At 32.8% G+C, this 13,879-nt stretch overlaps 2 protein-coding genes across 2 annotated transcripts in view; both read left to right on the top strand.

The window, feature by feature from the left end:
* Positions 1-1,186: 1,186 nt before the first annotated feature.
* On the top strand, positions 1,187-3,449 carry LOTGIDRAFT_108047 (hypothetical protein; the record flags this gene model as incomplete). The annotated part of the gene is made up of 2 exons (XM_009066818.1): positions 1,187-2,051; positions 3,172-3,449. 2 exons carry the CDS (start codon positions 1,187-1,189, stop codon positions 3,447-3,449), a joined length of 1,143 nt encoding a protein of 380 aa, XP_009065066.1.
* A 2,173-nt stretch (positions 3,450-5,622) lies between these two features.
* LOTGIDRAFT_229515 (hypothetical protein) overlaps positions 5,623-13,879 on the top strand; it is a gene marked incomplete at both ends in the record, with an annotated part of 11,893 nt that continues 3,636 nt past the window's right edge. Inside the window, 5 exons of the mRNA XM_009066817.1 lie at positions 5,623-5,751; positions 8,477-8,533; positions 9,608-9,774; positions 13,059-13,203; positions 13,524-13,574. Coding sequence (XP_009065065.1) covers positions 5,623-5,751; positions 8,477-8,533; positions 9,608-9,774; positions 13,059-13,203; positions 13,524-13,574 — 549 coding nt within the window. The remainder of the gene's footprint in view (positions 5,752-8,476; positions 8,534-9,607; positions 9,775-13,058; positions 13,204-13,523; positions 13,575-13,879) is intronic.

Below are 13,879 nucleotides of genomic sequence, written 5' to 3'. Positions count from 1 at the left end.
ACATTTTTAATATATTCAAGTATTTCACAACATATTTATATGATATCTTAAACGATATTCAATGAATTTTAAAGTAATTTATAGCATTTTATATGATATTTACTGAATTTAAAAATATTTTATAACCTACTGTGATAATCTTTGATATTAATGTAGTGTATCGTAGGCCAAATATGGCCGGAAATCATTATTTTATTCTGTATATAGATTTTGATATGTAATGTAATGATTTGTTACACTTTAATAAACTATTATTATTATTATTAGTATTAATTGGTTTGGCTTTTGCCCAGTTAAAAATTTTTGCCGCTAAACGTTCATTTGACATGTTTGAAAGACGGCATTAATGATGAATGACTCCAAGTTCTTAGGGATGGGTACCCAGCCCATATCACCCGATACAGCTGCATTTGTGGTGTAACTACCAACTTCTTAAAAAATATCGACATGTCCTATTTTGTACTGCTGAAATACATGTAAATTCACGGTCTCCCCAAACTGCAGCGCCATAACTAATAACGGGATATACCATACAATCATAGAGTTTAGTAAAAATATCGTACGGGACTCTACCTTAGCACTTTGTCTTAGCGATTATTGTTTTGAACAGAATAGAACACCTAAGTAAACATATCTATCAGTGATTTCAATTACATCATTGCCACATGAAAATACACAAGTTGTTCTCGGCTTTGCATTATGACGAAAATGGACAACATTTGATTTCATAAAATTAACAACCATACTATTATCAGAACCCAAATATTTAACACATCTAAGATCATTTGTAACTCCTTTTTGGCTAATAAAACTATGTCATCAGCATAAAGCAAAATTTTTAAATGGCTGACAGTGATTCTTACATCGACGAAAGAAGGCTAAAACCTTTGTTTATGTTTCTAATCCATTCTAATGTTTTTGTATTTCAGATTGTTCCTTGACACCTTCATGATAACACGACGGAATCGGTAAAACGTCCGAAATGAAGAAATCATCGATAATTATTTTCACACTAAGTGTGTTGTTATGCTATATTTATATTCAGTTTTCGTCGATAACTTCACAAATGGAAACTTTAAAGTTAAAGAAAAGATCTAGAGTTGAAGCGAAACAAATTTTTGTGTCAAATTCTATGAAAGCCACTGGAATTTTAAAACCTCCTAAAGTCAACAGTGTTCAATTGGGAATGCGACTAGTCCATGACGTGAGTTGTAAAAGTATCATAGAAGGGGATGAAAGTGAAATTGCCAAAGCTGAATCGCTCATGAAGCAGATTTCGTATTTTCCTGCAAGTGATTTGACAGTAACTGCCGCAACTCAAGATTGTGCAAAATTTCATCAATTGTACGGTTACGACTCAATTCCAAACTCCAACGAAGAGAGAGACTTTCCCCTTGCGTACAATATACTATTTTATAAGGATGTTGCTCAAATCGAAATGCTTTTAAGGGCGATATATAAACCCCAGAATTATTATTGTTTACATGTTGATGGTTTTGCTCCAGAGAGTGTTCATACGGCGGCTAGTGCTTTGGCCAATTGTTTTGAAAATGTTTTTATTGCTTCCAGAACTGAAAATATTGTGTATAAAAGTTTTGCGCGTTTACAAGCGGATATCAATTGCATGAGTGATCATTTAGATTTAGCAGAAGATTGGAAGTACCTCATCAACCTACCAGGGCAAGAGTATCCCTTAAAGACTAATCAGGAAATTGTGAAAATTTTGAAAATATACAATAATGCAAACGATATTGAAGGGATATTAGGGAAAGGGTTGCTCAGTACAAGATATATATATGAATATAAAAATGTTAATACAACATCGAATAAATATAATATTATTTCTACAAATAAACGCAACCCACCGCCGCCACATCGGATCAGTATAGTGAAAGGAAGTGCATATGGAGTTTTTACTCGTGGTTTTGTGGATTATGTGATAAATAATCAGACTGCTAAAGATTTTCTAAACTGGTGTAAAGGCGTTTTATCTCCTGATGAGTATTACTGGGCAACTTTAAATCATAATCCACATTTATCAGTTCCAGGCAGTTATAAAGGCAGGTTCTTTTTATTACACATCATTTACCTTTGAATTTGAGCTCCTATGTAATGTGGTAGGCGAGGTAGAGCACTTCCGAAACAATTTATGCCACTCTGCGATTTGGTTTTACGGCCAACACTTTACTGATATTTTAAATGTAATAACAATATGTTTTAAGGTTGTGTTAATATTTCTTCAGGTACAGAAAAGAATGTCGTAAAATTAAATTATATTGTATAGAAAACAACAGCCCCGCTTTTCAGTGTATATCCTAACTTACACAATAATATCAAAAGAGATAATACTCGACTTCTGGCTTTAACGTCTTCCCTTGTCTTCTATACAGGATCTGAAGGTCTTGAGATGAAAAAGCTTCCATTTTGCTTATATGTTCTTTTTCCGTATTTATTGGTCACAGAAGAGCATAGTATAAAATTAACTTGCGATTCATTTTTTTCTTCCATAGGTTTTCCTTCTACTTGCTCATTACTGATTATAACATAGGTGTTCATTCATTACATATAATGTTTGTTATCTCTCACACGATTTATAATGTTACATCTAATAACGGAACATAATTTTATGGTATACTACTCCTTAGTTTTATTGCACACAACGTTTCAACAATCTTTATTGTCATCATCAGGTGAAATGTGAATGTGATTCCTGTCCCTAAATGTCGCTAAAGGATTATAATGTTACATTGGTCCAAGAGAGTATACATAATAAAAATCCATACAAGCAAGACATTCCGTTAATCAAAATCTCGTCCAAAGTACGACATACTGGAAGTAAAAGTTGTATAAAAGTGGAGAAGTACCATCAGGTGTGTCGAAAAATGAAAGCATGGTCTACTTCGCGCGACTCTCGCCACTACTATAAAGGTCAACTTCATGGGACATAACCAGGGGCCTTATTCTTGAAAACTTCACTAAGATAAAAATCCAAATTTTAAGAAATAGAGTAATCGGATTGGATAATAAAACTAAATTTAAAATTGATTTTAGCGTTAGACCAATCAGATGACTAAATACTAAATACTAAAATCATCTCTAGTTAGGTTTTTGATCAGAAAAAAATGCATCACGATGATTAAATGTATTCAATTTATCTCCTTATATTTACAGGCAAAGCAGATGAGAAAGATTGGTTAGCAGCATTTGCCTCGTGGAAAGGAACGGATAAATGTAGAGGAAGATGGCAAAGAGGAGTTTGTGTATTTGGTGTAGGTGATCTGAATTATCTCATCAGTAAAAAACATTTATTTGCTAATAAGTTCGTGATAGACTATCAACCACTTCCTATGCAATGTCTTTCAGAGTGGTTGACCAATAAAACCATGACACCTCTTCCGTTTGATAGTCAGTATTATAAACAGCTTCCATTCATCAATAATCATTTTTAGAAAGTTTTTATTGACTAAAGCACCTCATGCTTCTGCTGCGTATTTAGGATCCTCATTAAAACAGCTTTTTGGATTAGGGATTTACTTTCTAAAACTCTGAACAGGAGCGTGACCTCGGTAACGATAATATTGTTATTGTTATTGTTGAGTACGGAGATCATCAACTCGTGTCTAATGAACTAGGGCTCATCTCATACTGCAGAACATGTTTAGGATTAAAACATCCTCATCATCATAATTGCTGATTCGGCGTTGAATTAAAATAAACTCATGAGCTTCAACTTCTGTCCAGAAGGTTCTCCAGACAAATATTCTTGTACAAATTTTAATTAGTCTATAAAAATCCTCTCGACCAATTACATTCATCGAAAAACGATATTAAACTCGTTAACAGACACTTGTTTGATAAAGTTTGGATAATCTATAATCGAGTCCCAAAGATTAGATCTTTCTGATCGCCAGCTTCATCATGTTTTGCTGAATGGCGTGGAATAATCAGAGTGAAAAATAGAAGAGTGCTTTTTCATTATATAAGCTTTAACCTCATGCAAGTGATAGCTTATCAATGATGTGTTAATGGAAAAAAATTCTTTTAATCGCTTAAGTCGTACGCTACCATATGCCCCGAGTGTAAGGTTGGTTGGTGGCTAAATACAAATAAAATAAGGCTTACATGTAGAGATTACCGGTCTGTTACCTAAAAAGCAAAAGATTGTATGCCTATGTGAACAAAGATTCTAAAATACATTCAAACACACATAGAATTTTACTCAAGCAGTATTATGGATAATATATCTCTATGCTTCGAAACTCAAGATCTCAGTTTATGTTTGATGCTTTGTGCTCAATAAATGATGTTTTTGTCTTCCTTTTTAAGCTTTAATGCGTTTACACCAACAAATTTAATTTTTTATTATTCTGTGATTGGCTTAATTGTTGCATAAAATAAAAGTTTTTGTTAGTATTAGTGATAGTTTATATTTATTTTAGTAAATCAATTGAATTTAGGATTGATGGTATCAGAAAGAAAGAGAATACAGTCAGAAAGCGTGTATAATAATCGTCTTTCTGTCTCTGCAATTTTTCTCTATTCTCACATTTTCCTCGTTTTCTCGCCGTCTCTACTTTTCGTAATTTCTCTCGCTCGTGTGGACCAGAAATGAGAGCAAAGATGGCTGCATCCGTCTTCCATATACATTTTTTAATTTTCCATTATGATTTGGATCTAGTCTTTTATTTCTGTTAATTTCTATAGTGCCCATCTTTAATCTGACGAACTTCTTCTTTGAATTGTGTTCAATCGAATTTAGATACAGTAGCGCCGAAAACTGTAACAGTTTAAGCTAACCAATCCAAAAGATTATCAATGATGCACAACGAATAATATGCAAGAATTAATTCCACCTGAGTGGTCGCCATACCATTAATGAAAAGAGAATTTAACTGGCTGTTTATTTATTGGCCTAAAACAATTGTTACACAACAAGTTCTTAAGATCATGACTGGTGAGTGGATTCACCCTCAGAAATGAAAGACGAATGCATCATATTAAATGATATTCAACCTATCATTTAAGGGACAGTTTTTGAGTCTTGAATATATGTAAATAGTCATCAGAAGTACTAGAAATATTCAAAATTCGCATATTTTCTTCAAAAATACCTAAAACTGGGAATTTGAAATTTCTTTTTCTATATATTATGTCTTTTCAATATATGTCACAGTCACAGGAAATGACGAGTCGTCATTTTAACGTACTAACTCAGATAAATCTGGACACACGTTTATTTAAAGGCTAAAATGTCGACGGTGAGCTATGAACACATATCCTGTTTCCGAGACTAAAGTAAAATTGGTCAAACGAATGGCGGATACAATTAATACTGATAAATGAAGGTTACTGGCTTAACAGTGGTGTTAATTGGTTTATATCGTATATATTTTGACAACTTGATAACCTAATCTTAGATATATTTTAATCTATATAGCATTGTTTTCAATTATTTTAAAGGAGATATTAAATTATTCTTGATAAAGGATTTAAACAATGTATGACAAGGTATTATTAGGTATTATATTAACCCTGTGGTGTTGTTACTTATGTCATTCTTACTCAAACGTGTCGTTACGTTCTTGGGGTCGTTGAAGACGTGAGAATTTCAGTGTGGTCACGATGATTGACATGGTTGTTGGTATTCACAGTTCAATGGACGGTAAATCAATGTTAGATGATATCACAAATAGTGAAAATTGTAGTGAAAACTCGGAATCTGAATGGTTTGATGATAATGAGGATTTACAGGTTTGTGTGATTTCATTTTAAAATAATTTTGTTCATTAGATATAACATCTTTTTTGATTAATTATTTCGTTCTAGAACGGTTATTGAATTTAAACTAAAGCTAAGATTCGATCTCATTCATTAAGTTCTTCTTTACATTTATTCATTCATTAGTTCGTTTGTTCGTTCATTCATTCATATATTGCTTTCTTATAATCATTGGTTTTTCTTTTCTTTTTTTTTATTATTTATTCAGAAAATAGGACAAAAAATATCACATAAATTTAACAGCTAAAACATTTCAATAATATCACAGAAGAAAGTTAATTAAATGTTTAAAGTTATGCCAGCCCATTTACATTCAACAATATATGGATTAAAATTTATTAAAATTAAAAAATTCCCTGCACCATACTTAGATTTAATGCAATTCAATTGATTCTTAAGAATCTCAGAAAATAATATAAATAGAACAATGCGTCTTTTTAAGTCAAATTCAAACTTAAAGGAGCAGTATACCAAATTTTACTAACAAAATTTACATGAAAGATGCTATTTACTTCTTGAACAAATTGAATTAATATTTATATCAAACTAGGTAATCAAAAACTAATTGTTAAATAAACAGTTACATCTAGTTTTAATGTTTGGCCTTGTAATATTTTGAGTTAAAAAATAGAATAGGTAGTTGGCGTATTTCTCATTTTGGCGTTTATTTTGCTAGAATTGTGGTGTTCTTAAAATAATAGCAAGATACTATAAGTTACATCTTTCAGATAAGTTAAGAGACGATCAGGCCGTTCTTCATCAGATGTTTACTCTAAGTCGAATACAGAGTTTTTGCCCTTTGTTGCTAAGTAAGATGGTCAAATATGCAAGCTTCTCGTGTCAACAACAAAATGCCGAAATAAACTATTAAGCCAGTGTCCACTGTTACAGGACGTTATGCTCACAATACTTAACAAACGCTTGTCACTACTAAAGTTTTCTTTGACCAAATTGTTGATAGTGACAACCGACCTTTATACAATTACAAGCCTGTATAATTCCCAGTCAAGTGACGTACAGGATAATGTCTGTTTGTTGTCTTAGGCGACGATTCTATTTAAAATCTTCTTGTGACAGGATTCAATCAATAGAAAATAGTTTTATATCGATTAGATTCTATCATATTCTTCATTGTATTAATTCTGCCAATCATATCATTATTAGCTTTCCAGCTTCTACGGGATCAAAGACATTAACACACAGTGTCAGTTTTATACACAATAGGAATTGCATGATAAATACTCATATTCTACGATAATGGCATTCCAATATAACATGGAATTCGAAGAAAGATATTCTGGGAAGCAAAAAAGTGGAGTGATTCATTATCACTTATATTAAAAATTCAAGAAAGTCGTGATATTGGTTTCCTCACTAATGCTTTTTTCTAATTTTATTTCGGAAGCCGAACAATCGTAAGTACCTTTATTCGATTTCTTCGATCATAGTAGAATATTGGGTTTCTGAATATTAGCATGTTATTCAAAGCGGTCTTGTTATCTGTATTCAATAGATGACGAATATACTTCAAGATTAATCATTCTATTAAATTTCGCAATAGCAATTCCAGCATTTTATTATCGTTACACAAACGCATGAAACATTATGTTCACAGACAATAGATTTACTTCAAAAGAGAATGTCATGGTTTTGTCAAATGTCTCAGAATGCCTGTAGCTTGTTTGTCGGTATGGCCAAATTGTTTTATTGTGCGAGGTTTGGCGATAGTTTTGCACATCGGATTAAACTTCGGGCTTTTACTTGTTCAGGTTCATGATCCGAGATTCACTGAGTATAGCAAGTATGTTTTTATAACGTTTTTATTTTGCACTCTTTGATCGTTCTAAACCCGATTTTGTTGAACCCCTTACAATCTCACAGAATATGGAATTTCATGGAAAGACGTGTTATGTTATAGAATAGATACGACATACATAATGTAACATCAACACAACAGTTCAGCAAAATTCCAACTCTATGCGGAATTTATCATTGTATTTTTTGGTTTGATGATGATTATTCCGAATGAGATCAATCATCGAGCCAATATTTAGATATGGTCTGGTGATCAATGGTGTATTGTTGACAGTAATTCAATAAATACCAATGTTAAATTAAATTGAATCGCAGAAGGAATATGTTGATATACTATAATCAATATTCCACTGTAATGTATTTCTATATATCTCTAGGTTATACAGATCTATAAAGACAATAGATACATGAATAATATACATACTCTATACGTCAGAATAACATTGCAAAATTAGATAGACCTATTCCAGAATACTTTCAATGATCAAAATATAGTATAGAACCTGTATCGCAATGGCTTTCTTTGATAGAATCATCGTACGACTAATAGAATCATCATAATTCAAGAACAAAACTAGCAATGAATTTGCATTCAACAGTAATTAGATTTGTATGTTCCTAAAATACAAATACTGATCATTAAGACAGTTGACATTCAATTAATAAAATGACTTCCACATACAAAAGTGAGATGGCGAATCTGTTTTTCCAAATAGACTAGATACAAAGCACAGGTTACATCTAAATACTCTGCCATTTACAACCCACAAAATTTTTACAGATATCATTTGCACTAAGTGACCCATTCTGTATATATATTAGTATTTGAGTGGCGTAATACCATATTTCGGCTATAATATCCATCACTTATCTTACTCTTCAGATGAATAACTCTGAGTTGATGACGACAGACGAAAAATGGAAGTTAATTTACAGTGAGGTAAGTGACTGTTTTTGTATAGAAGTCGCAGTCTATAGTGTCTTGCTACCACTTGTTGAATATTTCATATATAGACTTATTAATGTTATGAAACAATGGCAACTTTACTTTCAATTGAAGAATGGTTGACTGATCAAATACATGAACGGTTTACTCCAGGGAGCTTATTTGATGTTTGTATAATGAGGATCTAATATTTAGTGTTACGTGTTCGATGATCCAAATAGCCCTGTTATGTGTTAAATGTACTCTGAATTTCTATTCTGAACTCCAGTTCCGGCATTTTTGTACCTTTATATGACAGATTATTTGTAAAGTGGTTAATCAGTACCACGTGGGGTTTCATTTTCCAGTCTAATTAAAATTAGACCCAACTTTCGTTTCGTTTTTAGTATTTTTTATTTTTAGTACAGCCACTTCAGAGTAGGGTCTACAAACCAGACTCTGGAACATTTGTCAAATTAACCTACTTTCATTTTGAGGCTCCGAGTAGGAGATAACAGAAAATATGACTAATAAACCGTGATGGAGTCATAGTAGGCCTACTAGGATCAGTGGTAGGGAAATGTATGGACTGACCGGGTTCTGCAGATATCTCTAATCCAAATCTCGACTTTTTTCAATTACGTGACTTTCAATGCCTTAATCTACAATACTTGGCAAGACTTAACCCAATCATTAACCCAAAATAGCAATCTTTTAGATCATCGCGACAAATTAAAAGATACGGTCTTATAATTATTAACTTTACCCAATACATAGGTCTCCTGTTGTTGAGCATTAAAGGTACTAAAAAAAATAAGCTGCGACAATAGTCAAATAAATAGATTTATCACCCTTTTATACATTTTAAAAAATGAAGAGCTTCCTTATTATGTCGATGTGTGTCGCTATCGAAGCAGGATATGTTTACCCTTACTTAACATAACATGGTACTCTCGAATGCCTACTAGATTGTCCATTGAAAATCCCTTGTACAAAAGTCATTTTATCATTATATTGTATTTTTTATTACAGAAATATTTGTAAGGCAATCCGTTTGATTGATGAATGCTATTTTTTTCTTAATTCCAGCAAACAAGAGCTCCACTACATGCTGTGGGCCATTACATAAATCATATTAAAAAACAACTGGATGAAAAGGGCCAGAAGCTAAAAACTAAAAAACTGAAAGATGGAATACATCCGTTATCTTATCTCCTTCGTAAACTTAAACTTGATCTTAAAATGTCATACGAAAGGTAAGAAAATGGGTATATTTCTTTGCTTTTCATATTAATCGATGACTCTATTGAAAGGCGTAAGTAGGCTACATTATGGCAAATATAAACCTGGAATGCAATAAGCATTACAGTCTTAAAACCATTTTGGATCGTCACATACGAACGTCAAAAAGTTCAAAATCAAAACCTGGCACGTGGTGTTACTCTAAGTTTCAGATATTGCCCTACATTGGTGTATGAAGCACATTGGAATTATTTTGTTATATATGACATAGTTTGTAAGTAAACGTCCATTCAGTTTAGACGATTTATAAATCGTCATAAGATTTAAGAATAAAGTTGAAAAATAGTATGCACGCATTGATGCACGATTGGTCATTTTATGTTAGCTCCACCCATGTATTGTTACCTTATGGATATGAACAAATGAAATGGAGTTCCACTCTTACTTTTAAAACCTTTCTGGGATAATGAAGGGGGGGGGGGGGGGGGGGAGTTACATTTTGCCATGTTGAGAACTGTTAAGTAATCTTTAACGTGCACAACCTGTAGGTCATTATAGACGCTATTTTCCCCTACCAACATCACTTCGCCAGATATGTATTTTGATTTCTATATTCAGTTTGTAATATATTTCCTTCTACTTAATATAATCCCGACTGAATACTAGTTTATTAATACCTATTGATAATCAATCAATAAAGACTTATAAATAATAGTAATACTGTTATTATTGGAGATATATAATATTATCCTTTATCTGCGGACTAGATAGTATAATATAAGATATATTTATGAATATACTAACCCAGGAAAACTGTATCATTATTGAATGGCTTAGGAAAAAATCACTAATTATGCATAATTATTCAAATGATGACACACAATGGAAAATGAAATGAAACGAAGGGAGTTTTACTTCTGCACCTAATTGAGCTAATGAAGACGGGCAACGTCATGCAGTATACAATGAGAGGAAGTTTGTTAGGACAGTGGCCTAAACCTGCTCTGTTTCGATCTCCAGCTGTCGAGGAAACTTTGTAGCACAAAAGGCCTCGGTTTATTGTCCGAACGAATGCAATTGAGAGAGTTACAGATAGCTTGAGAGAATGCGTGTGAGCTTGTACACAAAAACTCGAATTTTTACTAATTTCTTTCTACAATTGATGGCTCAGTAAGTTAAACGCTTGCTTGCTAACCTGAAGGTCCAGGGTTCAATCCCGGCATAGGTCGAGATAATACCTTCGGATTTTTCAACAGGTTTCCCCCTGTCAGTGATGCAGGTAAGATGGGCTGACATGGAAAAAGCGTCTAGTCGTTCGGATGGGACAATAAACCGAGGCCCCCTGTGATCTACAGGCTGTGCACGTTGAAGATCCCTCGAAAGAGCAGGCTAATGCCGCTGTCCTGGCAAAATTTCCCTCATCGCATCCTGTATGGCGTTGCCCGTCTTCATTAGCCCACATGGTGCAGACGTAGTATGACGTAAAACTCCATTCATTTCATTTCATTTTCTACAATTTATATGGGTTTTCATCAATATTGTGGAGTAATAGTAAAATAGTAATAATAACCTCTAATTGGCTTTGCCATGATAGACATATGGACAAATGCCCTCGGGTTTATTTTGTATGTATTTATGTAAATTATAAAACTCTTGAACACTGCCATTATGGTCAGAGAGTAGACATTCCCATTCTTCAGCAGTAATATAACTACGAAACAACCAAAGATCAAAGTATACAAATGCAAATATATTCTAAAGATTCTAAAAGTTTTAGACTACCACGAGACCTATTTTGTATTTATATTTTCATATATAATTTTCTTTGATGTACTGGATGGATCTTTCAAAACGCATTATGTAAACGTATATACATATAATAAGCAACAGAAAACAGCTTAGAATATTTCAGTCGGGTTATCTCTAGACGTACATATGTGATTTTAAACGTCACGTAAACTGCTTTGAATAAATATCTATCTGTGAGTTTATAAAGAAATAAAAGAATACCAGACTTGCTACAAGAAACTTTTTCTTCACTCGTCAGCTTAAAACAGATAAGGCGATTTTTATGGTAACTTAGACTGTTCAGGCATAAAGATAAACTGCTTTTCTTACATTTAATAAACCGTCAAATCGATAGTTTTCTTTGAAGGTGTTAAACAAATTTAATTTTATAATATGATCTAAACCGTGGTCGATAGGAACGATGCACGAAGATATGCGATCTTTATTGACGATGCCATATATTATATAAAAACAGTATTGATTTAAAGCATCATTACGAAGACTATACACATAATGAATTCAAATCACATCATAAACTCAATCATTTTTATCACTTGTTAAAGGAACATTCAGCTTTTCTGTAGGTCAAAATCTTTTTTTCTCAAATTTGTGAACACTATACATAAAAATCTAGAGAAATGTGCCCTTTAACGCATCTGAAAGTTTTAACTAAAAAAATCCAGTAAATTTTTAAATGCTAAAAATATTTAAAAACATAAGGTAAGGTTCAAGAATAAAAAAATATTTCAAGTATAGAACAGTGAATGCTTGCCAAGAGGCAAATCTTCCTTTTTCTAATATTGATCAATAGTCGATACCATGAAAACAGGTAATGTTTGTTTAACAAAACCCAGTGTTTAACAACCTTTATACTTTTGATAATCGATAATATAGCTTTATTATGATGACGTTCCTTACATGTTAACATCGAACATTATCACATGATTCTTTCAAGGGGAGATTTATTTTGTATTTTCTACAATGTATATGTTTTCATAGTCTGACTCAACTGTAATATATTTTATTTTTCTACTAGCACAGTTACAATACAACCAGTATTCGCCTTTCGGCCATGAGCATTTAATAATTTTGGTTCCAGACTGATAATCCTAAAGCGGTATTTAGGGGTATAGATCGCACAAAATCATGGTATACTACTCCTTAGTTTATTGTACACAACGTTTTAACAATTTACATTGTCATCATCGGGTGAAATGAGGAAGTATCATAATTCAGACTAAAGTCTGACAATGCCATCGAGCGTGCAATGATAGATTTATTTATTTTTTTGGAAAACCATTAGTCTTATCACAAGGAAATGTTACCGGACAATCCTTTTCTGCTATGCCACGTATAATAGGGTGCCAAGAGACAAAAAATGTCACGACAGACTCACAAATCTGCCTGTGTTAAGTCTGTATAATACACGAGTCTTAGAACGATTGAAGAATTGCTAAGATTGAAGATTTGTTAAGATTGAAGAATTGTTAACAAGGTTTTAATATTTCAGTTTTGTTAGTGAGTTTGTAAGAGTACCGAATAATGGTTTGTTATTGCTAGTTAAACTCTTAAAACAACTTCAATCACCACATCGATCTAAATCAACATCTGTATCAGGAAAAGAATCCAGATTGGAAGAATATAAACGACAGTTGGTAATTATAAATATTTCAGGGGTCGCCCTGGATGTTCTTAGCTCTATAGTGTATCAGAACAACTCGGTCGTAATAAACATGATTATGGTATAAGCTGGGCAAAACACTCATGCATATATGAAGATACCAAACAAAGACTAGCAATAACTGCGATTGTCGGATATTGCCACCCTCTGATTGACGGCGGTATAAAATAAGAATCCCAACATGCCGTCGATTGCTAACATTCGCCGGATATACAACATTTGCTCAGAGGCTCTGAAAATCGCAAAGTCTTTGCCAACACCTCCTTGATGGTATGATTTCGTTCTTTTTTACAGGCTGACGAACATGATTGTTTATTATGTATAAAGTTTACTCTGAGAATTCAGGTAAAAATAGTTTTTGTTGTAATGTTTAGAGCAAGAGTTTGCAACCCTTTTCTTTACATTACCCCTTACAGGATCCTTGATCTCAGGTTTTTCCTGCAATAGTTTACATGTCGTAGAATGTAGCCTGACTGAATAGAATGGCCTAAATTATAACAATCATTTAATTTATTTTAGACTACAAAACCCCCCACAATTTGATAACCCATATCTGGTTTCCATCGATTTAAAATATGGTCGAGAAAAAAAGTGATATTGTCTCTTAAACATGTGTTTTCTGATCTCTTTAGTCCCCCCCCCCCCCCCCC

Source organism: Lottia gigantea, assembly GCF_000327385.1.
Source record: "Lottia gigantea unplaced genomic scaffold LOTGIsca_8, whole genome shotgun sequence".
NCBI classification, from domain to species: Eukaryota; Metazoa; Mollusca; class Gastropoda; family Lottiidae; genus Lottia; species Lottia gigantea.
This window is presented reverse-complemented; position numbering and strand designations above follow the sequence as displayed.